General features: G+C 38.4%; 1 protein-coding gene across 2 annotated transcripts in view; it reads left to right on the top strand.

The window, feature by feature from the left end:
- Positions 1 to 1,396: 1,396 nt before the first annotated feature.
- The window catches only part of LOC144642898 (uncharacterized), a 47,224-nt gene continuing 21,827 nt past the window's right edge, over positions 1,397 to 26,793 (top strand). Inside the window, exons 1-7 of one of the 2 annotated variants that reach the window (XM_078502000.1) lie at positions 1,397 to 1,496; positions 16,875 to 16,979; positions 17,411 to 17,559; positions 17,935 to 18,106; positions 19,829 to 19,944; positions 20,345 to 20,471; positions 20,591 to 20,710. In XM_078502000.1, the coding sequence (XP_078358126.1) occupies positions 1,433 to 1,496; positions 16,875 to 16,979; positions 17,411 to 17,559; positions 17,935 to 18,106; positions 19,829 to 19,944; positions 20,345 to 20,471; positions 20,591 to 20,710 (853 nt within the window). In that variant the 5' untranslated portion in view covers positions 1,397 to 1,432. Of the gene's footprint in view, positions 1,497 to 16,874; positions 16,980 to 17,410; positions 17,560 to 17,934; positions 18,107 to 19,828; positions 19,945 to 20,344; positions 20,472 to 20,590; positions 20,711 to 26,793 lie in introns of those variants that run through there. The other variant, XM_078502002.1, reaches the window with a different exon arrangement.

Consider the following 26,793-nt stretch of genomic DNA (forward strand, 5'->3'; position numbering starts at 1 on the left):
AGTGAAGATAGTTCGTAACCACAAATTAAAATTAAATTTACACGTAGTTAAAATAATAGTAGAGCTATGTTTGCTTTATACAAAACGGGGGACGTACCTTTCTTTATTTTCCACGCTGAGATGGTGTGAGCAGTGATCAAGAACAATTGAAGTCCTTTGTGGGTTTTGCGGGTCTTTATATGACTATTTTGTTACTAATACTGTCATATCGATTTCTATTACTGAATAATGGTCGTTCCGTTTAAAAATGTGGCTTCGAAGTTTCAAACTAATCAGAATTAATGGAACCTCGCATTTTAATTTAAAAACAGAAACCAATATTGCTTAGATTGCTTTAGGTGGCTTACAAACGGAAGAAAAGAACTGTCACCTTGAGAAAATAGTTGTCAGGTGACGAGAAGGAACACAGAGGCACCCGTGCACAAACTGTCTCAAAATATATGGGTTGTCTTTTCCCACAAGGTAATAGCCATTCTAGTGCCTATATAATTATGAAATTGGCGATTTTAATACTTTTCGATAAAATTAGGATTGGCAATTATCATTAATTTTGTCCACCATAAGTTAACTCCGTCAAAACAAACCATACTCTATTTCTGCTCACAAAATGTTAGACATTTTTCGTGACGTAATTCTGCTCTCTATACCGCGCGTCGTCTTATGTCCATTCTGGCGGTTAAAAAAACCGCAACGGCTAAACAAATATCAAGTTTTCGATATTCTTGCCATGTTTACAATTGAATTGGCTGAAAAGAAGATTCTTTTGAAATTCTTTCTGTCTTTCTCTTAGCCTTTTTTATGTTTATTAACTATTTTGTAAAAAAATATGACACTATCGTTCAATTTCAACAACTGAATAATGGTCGTTCCGTTAATGTGGCTTCTAAGTTTTAAACAAATCAAATGGAATTGAATCCTACATTATAATAAAAGAACAGAAAATTATATCGCTGTCGCATTAAGGTGGATTTCAAACGAAATAGTTATCAGATATTCGAGGACCTGCTATAATCTTATGTTATAGAAATGAAACGGCTGTCACCTTGAGCAAATAACTGTCGGGTGCTTGATAAGAAACAAAAAGGCACCGGTGCACAAAACTTGCAACAAGGTTATGACCATCCCGTTTTCTTCATTTGAATTTAGCGAAATTTTACACTTTTCGATACTAACTTAACATGTAAAATGAGGATTAATAAATGACGATTAATTTTATCTTTCATTAGTTAACTTTATTAAAAACAACAGTATTATTTTTCTGTTCAAAAAATGCTAGGCATTCTTTATGACGTAATTCTGCCCTCTTGAAATACCTTAAATAGAAGAATACGTTTATATTATCTGTAGTGATAACTGCTCGGCGTGCAGATCGTTTGAGTTTTGTTGAAAGAGAACTTCCTTTACAAAAAGAGTTTCAGAAGATCCATTGGAAATGAATGTCAAGGTTCTATCAGTCGTTCTTTTTGTTCAAACGCTGGATTTGGCACTCGGGCAAGGTAGGCTTGTTTCTTCTTTTTCGTTTTCCTTTTGTCGGAGGCATTTAGACAGTGTTTATCTTCTGTCAATTGTCTCGCTTTTTTAAGTTTTTATTCATTCTTAAACTTCTAGAACGTGTGGAATCTTTCATCCAGAAAAAAAATAGGGAGAACGACATAATTTCCTTAACATGTAACATGAGAAAGCAAAAAGACAAGTGACAACTTACGTCTAGTGAATTTTATCAATTCTATTAGAAGGTGTTGTTGAGACTTGATATGTTTCTAGTTAGCATAATTGATGTGCCGTCGTCTTATGTTCATTCTGGCCGTTAAAAAAAACGTTTTGGTTAAATATAATATCAAGTTTCCATTATTTTTTTCAATTTTTTACCATTGGATAGACTGAAAGACAGATTCCTGTAAAAGTTTTTCTGTCTTTCTTTTCTGTTCATTTTTTTTCTGCTTATTAACTATTTTGAATGAAAAAATAATACTGTCGTCCAATTTCCACAATTGAATAAATGGTCGTTCCGTGGATTAAAAAATGTGTATTCTTAGTTTAAACTAATCAAATGGAATAGAACCCTGCATTATAACTCAAGAAAAGAAAGTTAGATCGCTGTAGCATTTTTAAAAGTGGCTTAAAACGAGAGAGTTTACAGGTACCTTAATGTCACTGTTCTCGATGACCTGTTATGATCTTATGTTGGACATAAAATAGCTCTCAACTTAAACAAATAATTTCACGGTTATTGAGAAGAAACACAAAGAAACACATGCACACACTCTCTCGAAATATATCGGAGGTCTTACTTGCCTTAATTTTAAAACCATTATGTTGCCTAAACATGAATTTAGCGGTATAAACACTTTTCCGTAATAACTTAATAATGAAAATCAAAGGTGGTTAATATCATTTTATGCCGTTTAACTCTTTTAAAAACGATCCATATACTATTTCTATCCAAAAAATGCCTGGCGTCTTTTATGACGTAACTCTGCTCTCATGGAAATACTTTAACTACTGCCTTACTTGCAGTAATAGCTGCTCAAGATCGTTCGAGTTTTGTTGACAGAGATCTGCGTTTACATATAGAGTTTCAGAAGATCTATTGGCAATGAATCCTTCCAAATTTATATCAATCTTTCTTTTTGTTCAAATGTTGGGTTTGGCATTCGGACAAGGTAGGCTAATTTTTCCCTCCCTTTCCCCCTATTGTCATTGAATCTAGACAGTTATTATCTGCCAATTGTTTTTATTCATTCATTAACTTCGATGCGTTTTAAAAACATTAACATTAAAAAAAAAATGATATCAGTGTTACGCTTTTGTCGCAAATAAAGAAATCTTTAAACCAGAAAAAAAAATATCGAAAATAACATCATTTTCTAATTAAACTACAAACCTGCATTAAGTGATGGCAAAAAGACCAACGCAAGCTTGAGTCTAACAAATTTCGTCAGTTCTTTTATCGCTTCTCTTTTCTCGTCAGATCACAGGTAACCAAAGCGTACTAAGAGAGTTTGTATGGATGTACTAAGAAGGCTTGTATGGATTTGAAATAAAGTTGAGAAAAATATCCCTTTTTACCGGCGAAAAGTTATAATGAAACTTTAAACCTTACCTGGTGTCACGTTTTTGTATTTCTAGTGCTTTAGAAAGTCATACGCGCGATTTTCGTCTTAACCGTCTGTTGCGTACTAAAAGAAAGACAAGGTAGGAAAGCAAATTCGAAAGGCGAACGCAGGCCTCTTCGAAAAACTCGCTAAAAGTACCTCAAAACCAGACCTAACTCGATCTTTTCCCTTCACGATCCAAGAGCGATAATTATTCCATCTTTCTATGTAATTGAATTGCATTCAAGTTGAAGTTTGGAGCCAAGAACTTCATTTGAATTCACAACTTCGGAACAAATCGGGCGCCATTACGGCCGTGAAATTCAAATGCGAGCACCTAGCTAACGGTCGGGCCTAGGGCGAGTACAAAATCCACCCCATCCGGGGGAGACAGAGGAGATCTCTTGTAAGCACCATCTCATACTCACTACAGCCACTATAAGTTAATTTTTGTAACGTTCGGAACGGTGCACAGATTTGAATGTTGATTGAATGGGTTGCCGACGTTTGGGTTTACCCGCCGTTACAAAAATTAACTTATAGTGGTTGTAGTGAGCATGAGATGGTGCTTACAAGAGGTCTCCTCTGTCTCCCCCAGATGGGGTGGATTTTGTACTCGCCCTAGGCTCGACCGTTAGCTAGGTGCTCGCATTTGAATTTCACGGCCGTAATGGCGCCCGATTTGTGCCGAAGTTGTGAATTCAAATGAAGTTCTTGGCTCCAAACTTCAACTTGAATGCAATTCAATTACATAGAAAGATGGAATAATTATCGCTCTTGGATCGTGAAGGGAAAAGATCGAGTTAGGTCCGGTTTTGAGGTACTTTTAGCGAGTTTTTCGAAGAGGCCTGCGTTCGCCTTTCGAATTTGCTTTCCTACCTTGTCTTTCTTTTAGTACGCAACAGACGGTTAAGACGAAAATCGCGCGTATGACTTTCTAAAGCACTAGAAATACAAAAACGTGACATCAGGTAAGGTTTAAAGTTTCATTATAACTTTTCACCGGTAAAAAGATATATTTTTTCTCATCTTTATTTTAAATCCATACAAGCCTTCTTAGTACATCCATACAAACTCTCATAGTACGCTTTGGTTACCTGTGGTCAGATTGCTGTTTAAGTCGAAATTTTATTTTTTTCTGAATAATTGTTCATTCGTTCAGATGTTCGAGATGAAAAGCACTTGTACACAAACTGTCTCAGCAAACATCTGTTGTCTAACTTGCCACAAGGTAATAACCATCTTGTTGCCATATATGAATTTAGCGATATATATTTGACACTTTTCGATAATAAACTTCAGAGAGTTAGTGGTTACATCCATGTTCGTCTATGGCCAAGAAGCTCGTCTTTTTCAAAGGCAACGATACCATATAGAATGTAATCAACTTAGCACATTATTTTGTTGCACGACGTTTAATGTACACACGACCAGTGTAAAGACGCGGCATAAGACATTTTGCCTTATGCTGAGTCTTCACACAGGTGTGATACATATTCGACTACATTTTCGATTTTTTTCTGCTACGAGCAACCGGCTGTTCCGAAAATGCGGAGTGTGTAAAACAATAAATAAAAATATTATCCCCCCCCCCCCCCGATATAAGCCCCTTATACCGGATAACAGTACTGAGCAGGGATGAATGTCGCTTTATTATGCGTTTTTAAAACGTTTTACGGTCAACACTCCCCTGGTTCGTTTTGAAACGTGTGTGTGTTTTTTTTAATCCGCTTATTAGCCCTCCCGGATATAACCCCCTCCGATATCAAGCTCACTCAAAACATCTTATGAAGTTGTTTAAGTCCAGGTCTTATAAGCGGATTACGATATACAAATTAAATGAAATTTTAAAATAGGATCAAAGAAAAAAAAATGATAATTTAATTAAAAATATATAATTAAAAGAAAATATCATTTGCACAGCTCTGTCTGAAGTGGACCCTTCGGATTGCGGTCATTTCGTTTAATTGGTTTGTCAAGATATTCCATCTTTTAAGTCACTTCAAGCACTATCGAAATTTCCTTCGTTTATCTTTGGAAAAGTTCGAAAAATTTGAAACATTCGTATGGCTTTCGAACAACAATTGGAGAATCTTCGGAAATCTTTTGTCTAAAAACTGCTAAAAAAAGTTGCCAGAACGGAAAAAAATAGAAACCTGCCGGGTTATTTTTGGGCTGGTCTCTTTCCTCCGTCGGGATTCCAATGGACCCCCCTGCCCCTCCACTAGAGTCTTCAAGGGAGGAAGTATGCTGAAATCATAACCAAACTTTCTCGCTTCGATAAGTTATCCTTGGTACCCTGCTCGCGCGTTTACATTCCAATCAAGAAGTCGTTGCTTCTTCGCGCCCATTAGGCAGTGATCATTAATGTTACTATTCTCACCGGGGCCCGCGCGAACAAATACCCTAATTTCCCATTCCACGTGCCCAGTTACTTTGGCAACTGCAAGCCATGCCGCTGACTATGTACGCGTATATATATAGCTTCTCAGTACACGTGTATTCTGTCTTTTCGTGAAGTGCTGGCGTACTTTTGCATCGAATCCTCGTTTACTCTAGCGTCATCGCTGCGCCCTCCGTCTGCCCATTACACAAGCCCTGGTGCTCTTATCCTGGAGTTTTGGCTACTACTCGTCTGACTCGTTTATACGTTCAATATGTTTATCCTCACTTCGCCGCTGCTTCTCTATTTCAAGCGTGCCAACTGCAAATACACCACCCGCTAGCGCTCTAGCAATTCCTACAGGGAAGAGTCCGAGGTCTGTTATCTGGGTCTTCGCTCGCATGTTAGTCTCCCGTTCCTCAACCAGGTTTAGTTTGTTATACGGTTTTAGCCTATTTGACTTATTTTGCATTGTGTTGTTTGCGGTGTTTGTGAAGCTACCTTCGCGTCCCGAGTTATGGTGTATTTGTCTCATTCGCGGCCCTTTCCTCGCTTTTTCGTTTCTTCCCTTTACCTGTTTTCTGTATTTTTAGTTGGGTTCTACTTATCCTATCTGGTTTTATTGTCTGTTTGTTTGTTTTTAAGGTTTTATTCATTACTCGGTTTTTTGTCCCTATATTTCGTTTCATGGCCTTTAGTTTTCGTCGCGTTGTCTCACGCCACGTGTTTTCATTCATCCCCCCTTAGTGTTTTCTTTGGTATTTGTTCTACATTTTTTTATTTTATTTTTTTTTTATCGGTAATTTTGCATGGTATTTCAGTATTTAGTTTATTTCTGGCGTAGTTTCTCGTATTTTATATTTCATTGCTTGTTGTTTACCTCTTCAACTAGTTTGTCACACCTTTTTGGTTGCGTTGCGATCTCACCTTTTGTTCTACTTTCCTATTGTCCCTTCGTTAGCTGTCAGTATTGTTTGTCTTTTCTTGTGTTATTGTTTAATTACATTATTTAGGGAACAGACAATATAAAAAGCGTAAACAGGAAGTGGAGGAAGGAGGAGAAGCTTAAACATGGGAAAAAGTACAAAAAAGGAAAAAAAATGGAAATTAAGAGATGGAAAAGAAGAAGTTAAAAAAAAAATGAGAAAAAGAAGAAGTCAGAAAAAGAAAAGGAGAGAAGAAAAAGAAAAGGAAAGAGAAAAGAGATGAAAAGATAAAAAAGATACGAGAAAGAAGAAGTAAGAAAAAGAAAAGAGGAAAAGGAAAAAAAAAAGAAAAGAGATGAAGAGATAAAAATAAGAGAAAGAAGAAGTAAGAAAAAGAAATGAGAAGGTAAAAAAAGAAAAAAAAGGAGAAAAGAAATGAATAGATCAACAAAAAGACCCAAGTTCTCAACCCAAGATGAGTTACGAGAAAAGAGAACTAAAAAAGAGGAAAAATGAAATGGAAAAATACAAAAAGATCACTTCTTATCGTTGTATCTGGAGGCGCGATTAACCGCCGCGTCGGTTTGTCCCGAAAGGGTTTATCTAAAACCTTGCACTCTGTCCTAGACGGGGTATTTCGGGGCTCGCCGTGTGGTTGGTTTTTCCACTTCCAAGTCGTTTTTGTTATCTTTGAGACACCGTTTATATACTATTTTCGTGGTCCTGGTTGACTCCGGGGAGCTCACTTCGGTTTTGATCTCGAGGTTGTGGTATTTTTCGAGCTTTAATCTTTTGGTAGCTGATATTGCGTTTGGTATGGGGAAAACCCCGCATGGCGGGCCCCAGCACTCAGTTAGAAATGCCCATTTGCTTGCTTTTGTTGCTGTTTCCTTTAGTTTCGTTTTAGTGACATATTTTGCTATGTTTTACTAGTGTCTTGCCGTTATTATGTTATTGTAAATGCTTACACGCTTTCTGAATTTTGGGAGGAAGACTCTTGTTTTCTTTCAAGTTTAAGAAAATGTACCGAGAAATCACACACTTAACAAAGAAGGCAAAAAGAAAGAGAGCATCGGAACGAGGTTGGCTGTTCTTAGCTTGGGGCTTACGTGAGCGGGTACCGTAGGAGTCGCCTCGTTCCCATAACTTAACTATAACCGGGGTGATTGAGAGTAAGGGCTCCGGTGGGAATTGTTTACTATTCTCACCGGGGCCCGCGCGAACAAATACCGTAATTTCCCATTCCACGTGCCCAGTTACTTTGGCAACTGCAAGCCATGCCGCTGACTATGTACACGTATATATATAGCTTCTCAGTACACGTGTATTCTGTCTTTTCGTGAAGTGCTGGAGGACTGAAGCATTGGCGACCCACCCACCTCCCGGCAGCGATGACCTCTGTACTTGCCGTATTGGAGCTCTCGCTCTCTCTCATCTTCGGAGTTGCCTCGTTCCCATAACTTAACTATAACTGGGGTGATTGAGAGTAAGGGCTCCGGTGGGAATTGTTTACTGTGGCATTTTAACAACAGACACTGTTTTTAAATTCTCTACTTTCAGGTGTGGTATTTCATTCATTGTCGTTTCCCAAATATTCATCATAATTGTCAAAAACCCACGTTCTGTTACCGTCTGTCGTCTTAGCTCAGTCGATATCGTTTAAAACAAGAGTGACGTAATCCAAAGGGCGTAAATTTAATGTTTGTGTACCCATTGCGATTTTTTTTTTCCAGAAAAACGATCAAAAAAGGAAATTCCCAAATTAATTGCAGTAATCTAAATTACCTTTAGAGTTAATTATCTACTTACTGACACTATTAGAAGTTAAAAATTGAACTGCAACCAGGATGAGACATATTAAAAGTGTAAAATAGCGTTCTCTGGTTTAAAAAGTTAAAAAATATGAGCTTTCGGCTATTTTTCTATAGCCTTTGACGAATGTAAAAAAGATAAAGCGCGTGGTGGAAATATATACAAGGGAGGGTGTGAAAATAATTAAGAAATAAAATACAATAGAAGTGTAAAAAGCTAAAAAAGGACAAAAACAGACAAATTAAGAATTACAATAAGATAGAATATTGTCTAGGTAACGGTTTGGAGTTATTGTCTGCGCCGACAGTTTTGGCAGTGTGCCAAGATTCTAGTGTTCTTCGAATGCGGTAATTGCCTTTGTCTATCACGGTAGCGCCATCAAAGTCAATTGAGTGATTATTTTGCCAAGCATGGTTAGCAACGTTCGAGCCTCTCGTATAATTTTTAAGATTTCGTTGATGTGTTGATGTGATAATTGTTTAAATTGTCGCTGTGACCTCTCTCTTTTCTCAGTGATAACAATTGCGTCTGTAGGCGGGTGGTTGATGGTGTTCTTCCAGGAGGCGACGGTACTTGTATTGAAATATATTGATATATCATTCCCCTTACCATTTAATTTCCAACACAGACATAGTTTGACTGGTGGTTGATTTTGGTTCTCTCTATATTATTTTCCCATGCCCATTAACTGATTAACGGTTGAAATTACGACGTTTTTGATTGAATACATCCTTCTGTCCACAAGAAATAATCGCTTGCAAATAAATGCAATGAAAACATACCTTTGTATAGTTTTGGCTTCTTAGTTGAGATGTACTGGAAAACCATATATTATTTTAAAGCTACATATTTTTACTTGTATGGTAGCCTTCAAGGAGAGTAAAAATTGGTCGGAGAGATTCTTCGCGGAAGTTAGAGTAATCGCAGGTGAATTTGTAACGCATGAATGAGTGTGGTAAATCAGATTCAGAATGAAAGGGGTTTTGGTTCGTTCACTAGAAATTCATAATACAAGGTTTTTTCTAGACTGCAATCATTCTTTTCATTTAAATCCTTGGGGACGAACACGACAGCGAACAAGCGCGATAAACGAGTGGTAAAGCCGGCAGCGGCAAGTTGCGCGGGCATGCAATCTAGATCTCGTTTTATTAGCATTCATAAATCTATTTTTGAAAGTGTTTTGTAAAGTTTTCTATACAGTTGTGAAAACTTAATCTCAAGAGCCTTCCTCTGTCTTTATCTGTTTTGAAGTCAAGTAGAATTTAACAATTTTGAGCTTTTTAGACTGTTGCAAAAACAACAATTATGTTTAAAACATATTTTGGCACGCTTCTCTAACCTGCAAAGCGCTCGATCTTTGTTTATTTTGATTATAGGTTAAATATTGGTGAACATGATTCTTTGGCAATATTCAGTTTATTCAAGTTAAAGTTACACTGAACTTCTTGATGTTGTGCCATCGATTGTTGAGATTTTGTGTAGATCATTGAATTCATTTTAGGATGCAAAGTTTATCTACGGTATATCTTTAAAAGCCTGAGCAAGTAAAAATGACTTATTTCAGAACAATCAGATGCAAGGTGTCTGTAATATAAACAATAGCTAAAACATGTCACAAATTTCGTTTTGTTAAAAGGTGAAACTGCAAAGCATTTTATAAATATCTCCACCATCTTGTACCTGTCAGAAATATGACATATATTTTTTTTTCGCGCAAAGCTGTTCTACTTGTGTGAATCTTACGTAGATACATCGACAGACCTATTTCATTTGCGGGAGGCGTCCACAGTTATTGCTGCTTCCGATCATTGATCTTTCTTATAGGATACTGTTGTTTCACTACAGTGTCTAAGGAAAATCAATGGATCCTTCCAAAGTCCTAACAATTGTTCTCTTTCTTACAGTCTTGGATTTTGGATACGGACAGGGTTAGTTGATTTTTTATGATCTCTTGTTTTGTATTCCTGGTTTTTCACATCTGAAGAATGCTTAATCTCTAACGATTTTAACAAAAAACTCACAAACACCATTTTCTTCCACATTTTTGTCAAAATTCCAGCTTTTTTTTACAACATTTGACCTTCGTTTGATATAATTATTATTTATTAAGAAAATACCTATCATTCTTATTTACTTTATCTTGTAGGATTTTTTTCTTTTATTCGGATCGAAGCTTTCTTTTTCTGTCCATCATTTATTAGATTGTAAATTAACCTGCGAGATAACATCGTTTAGAAATGAAGGGAACATAACAAATTATAGAAGGAGATAGCCTGTGTACTAGACTTTTTTTTTTTTTTTTGTATTTTATTTTTTTTTTAGAAATTACAATGACAATAATACATACAAGAACCTAATGACAATGCTACAGACACAAACGAATTACAATATCAAACAAGCCTTGCACAACGTGACTTAAACTTAGTACAAATTGAAAGGACCAAATAAAAACAAAAAAACAAAAACAAAAACAAACAAACTGCCTCCGACAGTGGGTACAGATACAGGTAATTTTTGGTTAATTTACTACAATAAGAATAAGAAAAAGAAAGGGTGACAATTAAAAAGGATTTAATTAAACCTAAGGTGATAATAGAGGGAGCAGAGGCTCCCACTTCGTATAATGGTAATTTAGATTATTGTTCTCTCTCGCAATGAAACGTTCCAGTTTGTAAGTATTCTTAATACGTTCTAATAAAAGTCTTGGTGATAAAAATTTGTCATTTAATTTGAAAAGATACAGGAGATATTTGCCTTCAAGAATGATATAGTTCATCAAAGAACTGTGAGTTTCTTTATTACTTATTCCAAATAAAACATCTGTGATCTCGAAGTCCTTAGAGACTTTTAATTGGTCTCTAAACAAGTTCACAACTTCATTCCAGAACATCCTAACTCGTGGACAATAGAAAAAGAAGTGTTCTATAGTTTCTATGTCCGCTTTACATAGGTAACATAATGGGGAGTCGACTATTTTGAATTTATGAAGCGACTTGTTTGTGTAGAGAATCCTATTTAATATTTTGTACTGAAATTCGCGTAGTTTTGTACTCAAGGTTACTTGGAATGGTAAAAGGAATATGTCTTTCCAGTTTAATTGAAAAGACTCGGTATTAAAAAAGATCTTCGTATTTCTTTATGGCAGCGGGCGCACGTACAATTTTAGAGATCAGGCTGCTATACAAAGATTTTGATTGCAATTTTTCTACTTCGTTTTCTTCGTTGTTAATTTTGATATGAAAAGTGGAGAGATTTAGTGGATGTGTGTGAAAAGGTATAAGACCTCTGTTTGCGTATAAAGTATTTCGCCAATGTAATGGAAGAGCCTTGTATATACTGAACAGTAAGAAAGTGTCTATGGGTGAAAGAGCCGATCGCAAAGGTTCTTTTTTAAACACAAGCTCCCCCGCACAGTCGTAGAGCTCGCCAACTTTATATAAACCATGTTCACGTATTTTGGCGCTGAAGACAGATTTACCTTCAATACAGATGTACTTGTTGTTCCATATTACTTCATTAGAAATTTCTTCCAGTGTAGAGGGATCTGTTTTATTCATAGAGGACCATAGGATTAGACATTCCTTATAGAAGATCGGAGTAACTACCGATAGCCTTTCAAAGTCAAAATTGCAATGAAATAGGAATTTGCCTCCCACCCTTTTAAGATACGTATCTAAAAAAAATTTCCAGCCTGCGGTGTACGGATCTAAATATCTTTTTATACATATTATTCTCTGTGCAGAGATCATTGACCCGATATCAGGCATGTTTAGACCTCCTTTCTCAACTGGATTAATAAGCGCCGTTCGTTTTATTTTATCTTTACCTTTCCATACGAACGAGTAGATGAGCGAATTTAGTTTTTTAATGAAATCTTTTTTACAAGAAACCAAGGCTGCGCGGTATAGGATTTTTGGAATAACGAACGATTTGATTACTTGTATTCTGCCGATAATTGTGAGGCCTCTCCAACTCCAACCTTGCAGAAATTCTTTGACACTTTTTTCAATTGACTCGAAGTTTCTTTTATCAAACAATAGGTGGTCGTTAGTAAAACAGACACCGAGAATCTTAACAACGTCTTTAATCTCTTCCACACCGAAATCCTGGGGGTGTAGCACCATATTACCTAGTGGAAGGATTTCAGTTTTTTCGTGGTTCATTTTTAAACCAGCGTATCTGCCGAAAAGCTTGACAGTGTTCATGAGAACAAAGAAAGAGGCTCTGTCACGAACAAACGATGTCATATCGTCCGCAAAAATTGTTAGTTTTAATTCGTTTCCATCGACGGATATACCCTTTATCTGTTTATTATTGCGGATGTTGACTGCCAAGGTCTCAAGAGCGATAATAAAAAGAAATGGGGAAAGTGGGTCTCCCTGGCGAACACCCCGCATGAGTTGAAAGGAGGAAGTGGCAAAACCGTTATTGATTACACAACTTGATGTGTTATTATAAAATGTTTTTATCCAGGCAATAAAAGATTTTCCGAAGCCAAAGGTTTCTAAAGATTTTAAAAGAAAGTCCCAATTAAGCGAATCAAAAGCTTTTTCAAAGTCTATAGCAGTCAGAATACCTCTGTAGCTTTTTAGTTTTGTGAAATCAATAACATCATTGATAGTACGGACTGCATCGAAAATAGTCCGACCCTTGACGAATGCGTTTTGATCATAGTGAATAATGTGGGGGAGGGCTATGGATCCGTCGATGGAAACGAATTAATCAATAACATCATTGATAGTACGGACTGCATCGAAAATAGTCCGACCCTTGACGAATGCGTTTTGATCATAGTGAATAATGTGGGAACTAGACTTACTAGGAAGGAGATTGTATCATATCGACAGAGGACAATAACACAGTACGGCGTGAACATATTGATTTCGTCAGTTCGCAAATAAATGGTTTAATTACTGAAACAGAGTGTAATAGAGCAACACAGATCAATTCCGTTTCTACCTGTCCTTTCCGAACTGCCGTTAAAAGAAGACTTTTTTCGGAATTTAAAATTCATTGATATTGGTTTTTGTTTTGTTACCGGTAAAAGCCTCCTTTATGTTTATTGTTAACTTTGCCTGTTGTCGAATTTCCTTGAAAAAAAAAAAAACGTATCGAAAAACAAATAGGTTGCTCCGATACCAAGATATATTTAATAATTTTAAGAATACAGTTAACATATGCAAAATATGGTGAAAAGGCACCTGTTTGCTCTCCTTAAGGGTGACCGCAGAGGAAGATTACCGCAACCAATTTCAGTTGCAGTTGGAGAATGAATAGAAACATTTTTACCATTACACATTTTGCTAGAAAAAAAAATAACTTTGACTAAAAAAAGTCCCCCCCCCCCCCCCCCCCCCCCTCATTTAGGTACTCAGAATTATATCGACACTTTCAAGCTATTACCATCTTTGAATTAGGGTTTAGACAAAGCAAGTCAACTCCGGTAAAGCCTTTTATTTCTTTGAAGTTTCAATTTTGTCTTATTTGTAAAATTATTGTGAATGAGGTTTGGACGTTTAACAGCTTCAGCATATATGCTTTTAGTATAATTTCAAAAGTGAATAAAAGAAATATATGTTATTTGCCGGCTGGGAGGTCCGTATAGTGAAAAACTGTGACCGAGGTCTTGAAAATGCATTTTCAAGGCCGAGGTCACAGTTTTTCACTATACGGACCGACCCTAAGCCGGTAAATAACTTATTTATTTTTTTTGCTCCATTTCATATCACTTTCATGATGACCTTTTCCGCACACACATCGCGCTTCGCGAATGCAGTAAACTACGACAAACTGACAGTTTCAAAGAGGAAATATTTTTATTTAAATATAGTTTTCAACTTTCTCATCTAATAAAAACCGTTTTGAAATACGCTTTTGCACTTAAATGGATTTGTTGTTGCACTTTAATGGATTCCTTGTCAAAAAAACGACCTGTCAATCAAAATGCCGTGTGGCATCAACCGCGTTTGAAATTGCGCAGAATATAATGTCATTGAAAATTTATAATATACATCTGGAAAGCTATGGATGCACCGAGATGTAAAAGTTAATTGAACCACATACAAAAATTTGTCGGTACAAAAGTCAAACTTCAGCGTGTGTGAAAGTGTTTTTCATTCAGAATCAGAGTCAATAATAATGCGGCGTTTTTTCGGATTTTTGCCTTGCTTTAATTCATCAACAAGATTGAAGGTGAATGAACAGCCTTCTATTTTGCCAATTGTGGCGCCAGAGAACAAACCCTTCGCTGATGCTGCTCCTGGAGTTTCTGGAGGATAAACTGAAGTATTGGGCTCGGTTGTACTGGCAGATGCTGTAGCTACTGCAAGCGCGTTGCTTGTCGTGGTGCTTGCGTTGTGTTCCATGTGCTCTGAGCGGCTCAGTACGAGTGACATTTTCCGCTGGTGGGTGAGAGAAGCAGATTTGTACGAATCGAGACTCTTCAGATTTTTATGGCCGCTTAGTTGTGCCACGTAATTAGGAGGGACATCTGCATCCAGTAGACGGCCTATGGATGTTTTTCGGACTGCATGATTTGTTACGTTCCCTTGTAATCCCGTTCTTTTTGCCGCCGTCTTCAGAAACTGTCCGATAGAATTCTTTCCGAGCGGAGCATTTATATACCATACTGCATCGCTTGGTTTTCGTTTGTGTTTAATTGCCAGGTAGAATGGTGACTCTGGATTGTTCATCTCTGTCGGACGATGGCTTCTGAAGGCTTTGTAAAAGAAAACAGGGCAGCGTGTGTTGTTGCTTGCTTGTGCTATTGGAGAGAATGGCCGGCCAGGTCCTTCGCCACTGCGGCATTTTGATCCTCTCTCCGCTTTCCAAACCAGTTCTTCATTGCCGGTTTCACCATTAATCTGGAGCTTCACATCACCCCACTTCAGCTTTCGACTCTCATCACGTGCTCGGAACCCGAAGTGGAGTGACAAGAGCCACCAGACGGTTCTTTGCAGGACTTCAGGATCTTGGTCGCCAAATTCGCCTCGCTCAAACATCAAGTCTTCTTCTGCATCTGTCAAAGGACGAGCGGTTTGTGGGCGATTTCCCTTGCCGAAATCGCGTAATAACTGCCTTTTTCTTGAGGAAAGGGCATCTCGGGACAAGGAGAACTCCTTGTCTTTCAGGATATTGAGGGTTGAACCGTGGTCGTTCAAATACCGTGGTAGACTTCGATGAAACGAAGTTAGTGACGTTGGCTCGTACTGGCCGCCATCTTTCTTCTTTATCTCTACGAAGAAACGGGAAATATGAAGGTTGAGGTCCTTTGCAGGTATGTCTTCAATGTTTCGCTCTTCGCCAGCTGAAGTTAGATATCGTTTCCAAACATTTATGTCATACAGAGTCTTTTTCTTCGTGTATTCAGACCTTTGTTCTTCGATAAAATTATGCACTTCAGCCAAGAACTGTTGCTGTTTGTCGGTCGCTTCGTTGACTTGCTTGCATTTGTCAATGTTTTCAGTGTTCACGTTCTCGTCTACCTCATCGGGATAATAAAATTCGCTCTCACTATGCCATTCAGGGCTGTCTGACTCCATGAAGTAGCGAGTTTTAGCCTATAAAAGCTTAAATTTGCGCACAAAAAACTGTTTCAATTTTCGTAAACACAAGACAAAAACTCACGAAAGCGTTACCGTGGCTCGTGGGCAGATATAGGAGAATCTTGCCCGCGCTAAGAACCAATCAGATTGCAGGATTCGTTACCGTGCCCTCTGATAAAAAAATAATAAGTCATACTGTTTGGTCTGATTTATGGTGCTATATCACTGCGCTAGGCAGTGAATATAATATTTCAAGGCTTGGTTACTACACCATGGCATTTTTGCCATCGAGGCAGGTAAACATGTAGACTTGATCCAAATCACTCGTTTCGTTTCGATAGAGTTAATTGAGTAAGCTCGCTTTGAAATTGCGTGCGAGTGACCGCGGGAAATTTTTTTGTTTGTGCGTCGAGAAATGGCTCCGAACGAGCGCCTTGTGTCACTTGCAGGAAATCGAATCTGGTTTAACTGCCGATGTGAGAAGGAAATAAGTCTGCTAAATAGGTAAACATGCAACCGTGTCTCGCACGCAGAGCGTGCCAAATCGGCGAGCAGCGCGCGCTCAGTAAGTTCGCGCGCAGTAATATGATTGACATAATCTTGATGGCGTCACCGGTGGAAAAATCCACCGGTGACGCCACATTTCAGAATTGGTGCGCTGCAGGTGAGACAAGTCGCTCGTTCCGCCACGATCTTTCGCCATTTTTGTTTTTCATGCCCGCGCACGCCCTCCGTTTTGGTAACCAGTGATTTCCTTCGAATCTGACGTGCGACTTGGAGCAAGTCAAGTAAACATTTCGTAATTTTCTGAATGGATTCTGAATATTTAAAAATAAATTACAACGTCAAATATCTGGTAGTTTAACCCTGTTATGACTGACGATGGTCTCGACAGATGATTCTGTAATGATGATTCTGGAAACAAGTACTTCAAACCTAAGGCTACTATTACTGTAATTTCTTTTCCAGTTGTTAATATTGCTAAAGTACGTTTGTTTCCTGTACGCGTTTACACCACGGGCTTTTCATGTATTTATTTTTAATCGTTATTTTATATCAGTTACACACCTTCCATTTAACTTATTTCTTTTTATCTTATTTTTATCCTCAAAAGATGGTTGTAGAATATGGTCCTATGCTCCAGCATCTTACAAAGGGGATCCTACATATGTTCCTATGAACTGGTTTGAAACACCAGCAGTTATTCCATTGAGATCAGGTAGTGAATAAGAAAGTGGACGTTGCTTTTTTTCAATGGGTTATGTACCTTCTGTAAAGCAGAGGTGTTAAAACATAATTGTACTTGAATTCTTTATTTTTTTATTGTTTTTTTTTTTCTTACTTTTGATGAGGCACGAGACGTATAAAAGTACAAATCAAGAAATTTATCGAGAATGAACATTTTTAAACCACGTTTACTGCTGTTCAAGAGCAGATCTGACAAGCTGTTTTTAGTTTGTCAACTTCTTCTAGATATGGTTTAGAAAACGTATTTGTTAAAGTAGTATCGATCTTTTTTTTTCGTGTGTTTACTATTTCATTAATTCAGTAATCTTTATCATATCAATTCGCTTAACACGCGAATCAATTACACAGATATGTTGATGAACCTTGGTTAATTTAGCATTTATGGTGATTTCTTTCAAAAAGAGCGCGGATACCAGATTCTTGGTCGGACTGTTCATATGGATTTTGTACAAGACCATCTCAAAACAAAGAAAAATATCAACTTTAATGATACTCAGGAACAGCCCAACAATAAGGAAATTGAAATCATGGCCGACACTGTGTATGTAAAGGTAAATTACCCTATCTGACATAAACAATAAGTCAGTCAACCAAAAGGAAAGTTACTTTAGGCAAATCAAGATGCAGTAAAATATATTTAATGTGATTTAAAATACGCAGAAACTACATAAAAAAGACAGGTAGACAGGCAATTTTATTTAAACAACTAATATATTTAATTACAAAGAATTGATTTCTAAGAAAGCCGTGCTAAGTGATTACCAAAAAAACTAAACAATTATAAAATTTAATTAACAAGAAAAAAATGAAAAAGAAAGAAAGAAAGAATCATAAACCATCGTTCCAAGGCTTTTACTGTTCAAATTGAAATCAAATTAAAACTTTCCGAATCGGCTAACCTATTCCTACTGAACTTTTCCTTGTAGGGTGATATCAAAATGCGTGGGATAAAGAAATTGACAATGTTCACCCGTAAAGTTATTTTTATGAAAGGAAGTCAGTTGGACCTCAGCGCTCCGAGTTTATCGCAAAAGTTCAACAAACTTCAACCAGGCGCCGATGGTGGCAATGGAAGGCATGGAGCAGACGGGCCAATAGGTATGGTACCTAACAAACACCGAAACAGTTAACAAGTTTTTAAGGAACGCGTTACTCTGACCCTAAACATAAAAATAGGTCACCAAGGGTGACATGAGTCTAATGCCGTATGGCATAGTGATACACATTGCGCGGTTTTCGTAAGCCGGTTAAAATTGGTTAGAGGTTTGTGTTCGGGAGTTTAATTTAAAATGCTTATAGCAAGCTAGGGGCATCGTGGATGATTATGGATGAAAACAAAACAGTCGTAAATGTTATATGCTTCACAAAATTTAAAGTATGAACAGGAGTTGATGTTACTTCTTCCGTATTGTCCGTAAAAGCAGAAACGATTAAACATTTGGACAAGATTGCGTGACGATTTACAAAAAGCATGTTCATTACAACAAGGGTTGAAGAACTTCACATCGTTTTCTTTCAGATTTTTCACCATTTTGATGATGACTCTTGAAACAGATTTTGCAATAAAAGCACTTGAAATAGTGACTGTTACTCCATTGTACTGTAAGCACTTAGTGACAGATTTTCCTAAAAACGGGTGTAAATGCTCACGTCAATATAATGATGACCTTTTGAACGCTGGAAACTAGGCAATTATTATCGAGCTACCATACACAGGAGCGAAGACTGTTTATCATGATGTACAAATTTCGCGAATCATCACTTCCATATCAATGTAACCATTTTATGATTTTTCTAGCTGTAAGAAGAACTTAAGATCTCTGAGAGTCGTAAAAGCATGAAATTCGATTTCAGTGTATGGCAAAGGCCGGGACAGTGTAATACTGCAAAGCGGCCAAACAAACGCATTTTGATTTAGTCGCGTAACTTGATTTACATTTATCCATGTACATCTTTTATTTTTGAAGGTTTTTGTTTGCACTGTAAAGAAAAAATTGGTCAAAATTCGAATGACTTAAATACAAAAACCGAGGTAAAGTTTTCTATTTTTTAAAACAAAATAAATATTTGGTCGCATTGTGTAAATAAACGCGAGTCGCCGTCGAAATATTTTTTCTCAAAGACGTCTTGCTTTTTAAGCAAGACGAAAACACAAGTGCTTAACTGAACTGAAAACGAAGATTTATTTTCAAAAAAAGCTTACAAATGTCTTAACTGGAAAATTATTTCGTCCTGTTCAAGTGTTGAATAATCGTGACTTGAGAAAGAACTTTTAATTATGCGTGGGAACACGTGTCGCTGATTGGCTGTTTTTAATTGAAACTAATCGTGCGTGTCCGTACGGAGTCCGTTCTTGCAGCTGATCATTGTTTTCTACATTACAGCGAACGATTATCGATCCCGAACCATTCCCTTGGGATTGCTAACAGCTTTTTTCATATAACAAAGAGTCTAATGCGCATGCGCAAAGCGCACGCAAGCATTAGACTCAAAAACGTAAGTTGCTTGTTCAAACTCATAAGTAACGCATGGTTCAAATGATGATGTCGTTTTTTTCTAGACTCGGGATAATTCCTTATCAATATCAATATCATTAACATCGGCAGCGTCACCGTCGTCGTCGTCGTCAAATTACGTGATTTTTATTTTCCGTTTTCATCTTCCTTTCCGAGACCTTCGGGCTGTTCCTTCTCTAAAGTTTTCGATGGCTATGTATAACTTGTTTCGTCTAGACCTGATTGATTCTTTTTGTCGTCATGTTTTCAATATATTATAACACACTTTTTGCTAATGTTAAGCATTTTTTGACCCTCTTCACAGTTGAAGTATACGCAAAAGTGTTAACGGGTTACGTCAAAATTGACACAAGTGGTGGAGATGGAAACAGAGGACAAAACGGTGCTGACGGTAGCAAAGGGGCCGACGTTATATACTCGGTATACCAACAGAAAATAAATTATTTGATGGTCAAGCTATAGGTCGGTCTTTCTTTTTATCCACGATTTCCAAGGACGAGGTAGAGTGTTTTCTGGCGATGCCGAAGGATAGGGCAGAAAAGACTGTACACACATAATTACTTCGCTTATTACCTAGCTTCGGCTGGTGGCCCCAGCTGCCTGCAATATACCCAATAATGATGTGAGCCGAAGTAATAATCTATTATAATTATTGACCCTCCTTGCATTACAAATGACGATTTTAGTCGCTTCCACACTGATATTGTAGTTCATGTGCAATCGTCGATATATCGCAGACAGAGAACAATAGGGTTTTGGAAGGTTAGTAATTATTTAACGAGATTACAGCTGTATAATTACTGTAACTTTGTTTACATAGAAAGACGACAAGACAGACTCAGACTGTAAAAACGGAAAAACGACGAATGGTTGTACAAAAGAAATTTCGGGGACACCCGGTGACAAAGGTGGAGATGGTGGAGATGCCGGGGACGCTGGAAGATCAGGTAAAGTACTTCTGTAACATGCCGGCGTTGTGATGTCGTTTCACTGCGGAATGACATGACATCGATTTAGGTCTCATGATAAATTCTTGCACCTGATCGTGGACTTGATTTGAAAACAGGTAATGGTGGTAACGCTGGAAGGCAAACATTTTACGCCGCAAACTTCGTAGGGCACATCGTGTTGAAAACATGCCGTGGAAATGGCGGCCAGGCAGCAGAAAATGGAGCAGGTGGACCAGGTTAGACAACCTTACAAAAAATCTCCTCTTTTCTACCTTCCTCTTCTTGCTTGTCAAGTAAGGTCCCTTTTTTATCTTCTCAGCTATCCACAATTCGATGTTTATATCCTTTATATCCATCATACACGCTCTCCTCTCCTCTCCTCTCCTCTCCTCTCCTCTCCTCTCCTCTCCTCTCCTCTCCTCTCCTCTCCTCTCCTCTCCTCTCCTCTCCTCTCCTCTCCTCTCCTCTCCTCTCCTCTCCTCTCCTCTCCTCTCCTCTCTCTCTCCTCTCCTCTCCTCTCTCTCTCTCTCTCCTCTCCTCTCCTCTCCTCTCCTCTCCTCTCCTCTCCTCTCCTCTCCTCTCCTCTCCTCTCCTCTCCTCTCCTCTCCTCTCCTCTCCTCTCCTCTCCTCTCCTCTCCTCTCCTCTCCTCTCCTCTCCTCTCCTCTCCTCTCCTCTCCTCTCTCTCTCTCTCCTCTCCTCTCCTCTCCTCTCCTCTCCTCTCCTCTCCTCTCTCCTCTCCTCTCCTCTCCTCTCCTCTCCTCTCCTCTCCTCTCCTCTCCTCTCCTCTCCTCTCCTCTCCTCTCCTCTCCTCTCCTCTCCTCTCCTCTCTCTCTCTCTCTCTCTCCTCTCCTCTCCTCTCCTCTCCTCTCCTCTCCTCTCCTCTCCTCTCCTCTCCTCTCCTCTCCTCTCCTCTCCTCTCCTCTCCTCTCCTCTCCTCTCCTCTCCTCTCCTCTCCTCTCCTCTCCTCTCCTCTAGACGAAAAGTGTGGCACTCTTGTAACATTTTGTCTCCCTTTAAAGAAAAACCTGATTTACCTCCCGTTCTCCAAAAAAAGCCTATTTATCAAAAATTTGAAGCATTTTACACCTTCTGTGCAAATCGTGGATCAATCCATCAATTCCTGTATGATTTATTATCGTTTAAAGGACGAAAATGGCACACTAGTAACTCTAGTCGGGGTAAGAGCTAATTTAAAAGGGTAAAATCCAATTTCTACCGCGATCAATAGATAGATGGACGTCTAATAAATGCCAGTACGTTCACTCGCTTACCCTTTCAATTTAAAATGTCGTTTCGATGACTATTTCAAAAGATCAGGTAAAGTTATATGAACTTCATTCGAGGTTAGAGTTTGGCGTTTCAGTTTAAGGCCTTGTATTGCAATTTTCAACTAGTGAAGACTCCTGTATCCTTGCAATTTAAAGTATGATCTTCAAAATTAGGCATATTAAAGGCCTATTATATAGCATTGTTTCGACCAGTTTTCATTTGTTTAGGTTGAAATGTTTATCATTTACAACGATTTTTTCAGACCTCACTTCAGCCGTCAAGCCGGGTTACAAGAGTGCCATAAATGCAAGAAATCCAGCACCGAGATAATAATATTAAAAAAACTCAGAATTCGATTATTTCCAGTCTAAATAATAATCAACATAATATCTTCCTGCCACCTAAATTGGAAGGTTGTGGCCTTTAAGCTCTTGGCGCTGGAGGCAGTTTTATCAGGTTCTTTAAAACAAGCAATGGTCGTCTACATTTGATACACACGGAAATGTTTCCTACGACATGTCAGGCATCGCTGCAATACGGAAAGGCTTTTAGCACTTCTAGCAACCATTTGGAAAGGTAGCTCATGGTTAATGTTTATAGTTAAAGCAACGATACAAGAAAAGTTATAGTGACATTGCCTATTGTAACGGTACAAAGCAAGTCGCACAAAACGTTTATGGGAGTTAATTACAGTGCCAGAATGAGCAGTGTTATTTTTGTTTGTTAGGTCAGTGCTGTGCACTGTTTTTGTGTTATGTTTAAATCATACGTTAGTGCTCTGCGCCGTTTTTGTGTTATATTTGATTGTGACCTTAGAGCTATGCGCTGATTTTGTGTTATGTTTGATTGTTAAGTCAGTGCTATGCGCTGTTTTTGAGATATGTTTGAATGTTACGTCAGTGCTATGCGCTGTTTGTGAGCTTTGGTTGATTGTTAGGTCAGTGACATGCGCTGTTTTTGTGCAATGTTTGATTGTTACGTTAGTGCTCTGCGCCGTTTTAGTGTTATGTTTTATTGTGACCTTAGGGTTATGCGCTGTTTTTGTGTTATGTTTGCCGGGATTATTAGGTCAGTGCTGTGCGCCGTTTTTGTGTTATGTTTGATGATGTTTGATTGTTACGTTAGAGCTATGCGCTGTTTTTGTGCTATGGTTGATTGTTAGGTCAGTGCTATGCGCTGTTGTTCTGTTATGATTAAATGTTAGGTCAGTGCTATGCGCTGTTTTTTTTGTGTTATGTTTGATTGTAAGATCGGTGCTATGCGCTGTTTGTTGTGTTCTGTTTGATTGTTAGGCCAGCCTGCGCTGTTTTTTTGTGTTATGTTTGATTTTTAGGTCAGTGCTGTGCGCAGGTTTTGTGCTATGTTTGATTGTTACGTTAGAGATATACGCTGTTTTTGTGTTATGTTTGATTGTTAGGTCACTGCTATGCGCTGTTTTTATGTTATGTTGGATTATTAGGTCAACCTGAGCTGTTTTTTGTGTTATGTTTGATTGTTACGTTAGTGCTCTGCGCCGTTTTTGTGTTATGTTTGCCGGGATTATTAGGTCAGTGCTGTGCGCTGTTTTTGTGTTATGTTTGATTGTTACATTAGAGCTGTGCGCTGTTTTTGTGTTATGTTTGATTTTTAAGTCAGTGCTGTGCGCTGGTTTTGTGTTATGTTTTATTGTTACGTTAGAGATATAGGCTGTTTTTGTGTTATGTTTGATTGTTCGCTCAGTGCTAAGCGCTCTTTATGTGATATTTTTCATTGTTAGGAGTCAGTGCTGTACGCAGTTGTTGTGCTATGTTTGATTGTTACGTTAGAGCTATGCGCTGTTTTTGTGTTATGTTTGATTGTTACGTTAGAGCTATGCGCTGTTTTTGTGTTTTGTTTGATTGTTACGTTAGAGCTTTGCTGTTTTTGTGTCATGTTTGATTGTTACGTTAAAGCTATGCGCTGTTTTTGTGTTATGTTTGATTGTTACATTATAGCTATGCGCTGTTTTTGTGTTTTGTTTGATTGTTACATTAGAGCATTGCGCTGTTTTTGTGTTATGTTTGATTGTAAGATCAGTGCTATGCGCTGTTTGTTGTGTTCTGTTTGATTGTTACGTCAGTGCTGTGCGCAGTTTTTGTGTTATGTTTGATTGTCAGGTCATTGCTAGGCGCTGTTTTTAAGATTTGTTTGATTCTTAGGTCAGTGTTTTGTGCTGTTTTTGTGTTATGTTTGATTGTCAGGTCAGTGCCGTGCCCAGTTTTTGTGTTATGTTTGATTGTTACGTTATTGAGCTATGCGCTGTGTTTGTGTTTTGTTTGATTGTTAGGTCAGTGCTGTGCGCAGTTTTTGTGTTATTTTGATTGTTAAATTAGTGACATGCGCTGTTTTTGTGTTATGTTGATTGTTACGTTAGAGCTATGCACTGTAGTTGTGTTATGTTTGATTGTTTCGTCAGAGCTATGCATTGTTTTTATGCTATGTTTGATTGTTAGGTCAGTGCTATGCGCTGTTTTTGTGTTATTTTCGATTGTTAGGTCAGTCTTATGCGCAATATTTGATTGTTACGTTAACATATGATTGTTAGGTCAGTGCTGTGCGCCGTTTTTGTGTTATGTTTGATTGTAACGTTAGAGCTATGCGCTGTTTTTGTGTTATGTTTGATTGTTAAGTCAGTGCTGTGCCCAGTTTTTGTGTTATGTTTGATTGTTACGTTAGAGCTATGTGCTTTTTTGTGTTTTCTTTGATTGTTAGGTCAGTGCTGTGCTCAGTTTTTGGGTTATTTTGATTGTTAAGTTAGTGACATGCGCTGTTTTTGTGTTATGTTTGATTGTTACGTTACTGAAGAGCTATGCGCTGTTATTGTGTTTTGTTTGATAGTTTGCTCAGTGCTATGCGCTCTTTATGTGTTATTTTTGATTGTTAGGTCAGTGTTAGTCGCTGTTTTTGAGTTCTGTTTGATTGTTAGGTCAGTGCTATGCGCTGTTTTTGTGTTCAAGTTATTTTCGATTGTTAGGTCAGTGCTATGCGCCGTTTTTCTGTGTTCTGTTTGTTTGTTAGGTCAGTGTTATGCGCAATTTTTGTGTTATGTTTGATTGTTACGTTAGAGCTATGCGCTGTCTTTGTGTTATGTTTGTAACGTCAGTGCTATGCGCAGTTTTTGTGTTATGTTTGATTGTTACGTCAGAGCTATGCGCTGTCTTTGTGTTATGTTTGTTACGTCAGTGCTATGCGCAGTTTTTGTGTTATGTTTGATTGTTAGGTCAGTGCTGTGCCCATTTTTTGTGTTATGTTTGATTGTTAAGTCAGTGTTAGGCGCTGTTTTTAAGATTTGTTTGATTGTTAGGTCAGTGCTATGCCCTTTTTTCTGTTATGTTTGAATGTTAGGTCAGTGCTATGCGCTATTTTTTGTGTTATGTTTGATTGTTACGTCAGAGCTATGCGCTGTTGTTGTGTTATGTTTGATTGTTCACTCAGTGCTATGCGCTCTTTATGTGTTATGTTTGATTGTTAGATCAGTGTTAGGCCCTGTTTTTGTGTTATGTTTGATTGTTACGTCAGAGCTATGCGCTGTCTTTGTGTTTGTTTGTTACGTCAGTGCTATGCGCAGTTTTTGTGTTATGTTTGATTGTTAGGTCAGTGCTGTGCCCATTTTTTGTGTTATGTTTGATTGTTAGGTCAGTGCTATGTGCTGTTTTTGTGATATGTTTTATTGTTAGGTCAGTGCTGTGCGCAGTTTTTGTGTTATGTTTGATTGTTACGTTAGAGCTATGCGCTGTTGTTGTGTTATGTTTGACTGTTTGCTCAGTGCTATGCGCTCTTTATGTGTTATGTTTAATTGTTAAGTCAGTGTTAGGCGCTGTTTTTGAGTTTTGTTTGAATCACGGTTACGTTAGTGCTTTGCGCTGTTTTTATGTCATGTTTGATTGTTACGTCAGTGCTATGCGCTGTTTTTGTGTTATGTTTGATAGAAGGTCAATGCTATGCGCTACAGAATTTTTTGAAAGTTTGCAAAAATTTTCATTCTCTCCGTGATCAAGAAATTTACCCAGTAGTTTTTGAGTTATTAGCCTCAAAATGTCCACAACAGGGTATCTTTGAACTCCTATGGCGTTGCCATGGTAACAAATTTCGACGTCACAATGACCTCGATTTGTTCGTTGGTGAAACAAGTATAAGTTTGTACTAAAAGATTTTCTTAAACATTATTTGTATAGCCACGATTGAACACCAAAGACGAGCATGTCTAATTCTGACTTGTCTAATTCTGACTGAGCCACCTTAAGAAACGCTTATTAATGCAAATGTTACAATTGTGCCACATTAGTTACCAATGTGCCATATTGGTTACCAATGTGCCATATTGGTTACCAATGTGCCATATTGGTTACCAATGTGCCATATTGGTTACCAATGTGCCATATTGAGTTACCAATGTGCCACACAGAGTTACCAATGTGCCACTGCAGGTTACCAATGTGCCATATTGGTTACGAATGTGCCATAAAAAGGTTACAAAAGTGCCCTTTCTCCTCTCCTCTCCTCTCCTCTCCTCTCCTCTCCTCTCCTCTCCTCTCCTCTCCTCTCCTCTCCTCTCCTCTCCTCTCCTCTCCTCTCCTCTCCTCTCCTCTCCTCTCCTCTCCTCTCCTCTCCTCTCCTCTCCTCTCCTCTCCCTCTCCTCTCCTCTCCTCTCCCTCTCCTCTCCCTCTCCTCTCCTCTCCTCTCCTCTCCTCTCCCTCTCCTCTCCTCTCCTCTCCTCTCCTCTCCTCTCCTCTCCTCTCCTCTCCTCTCCTCTCCTCTCCTCTCCTCTCCCTCTCCTCTCCTCTCCTCTCCTCTCCTCTCCTCTCCTCTCCTCTCTCTCTCCTCTCTCCTCTCCTCTCTCCTCTCCTCTCTCCCTCTCCTCTCCTCTCCTCTCCTCTCCTCTCCTCTCCTCTCCTCTCCTCTCCTCTCCTCTCCTCTCCTCTCCTCTCCTCTCCTCTCCTCTCCTCTCCTCTCCTCTTCTCTCCTCTCCTCTCCTCTCCTCTCCTCTCCTCTCCTCTCCTCTCCTCTCCTCTCCTCTCTCTCTCCTCTCTC

Source organism: Oculina patagonica, chromosome 2 (genome assembly GCF_052425735.1).
Source record: "Oculina patagonica isolate OP01 chromosome 2, crgOcupat, whole genome shotgun sequence".
Lineage (NCBI taxonomy): Eukaryota > Metazoa > Cnidaria > Anthozoa > Scleractinia > Oculinidae > Oculina > Oculina patagonica.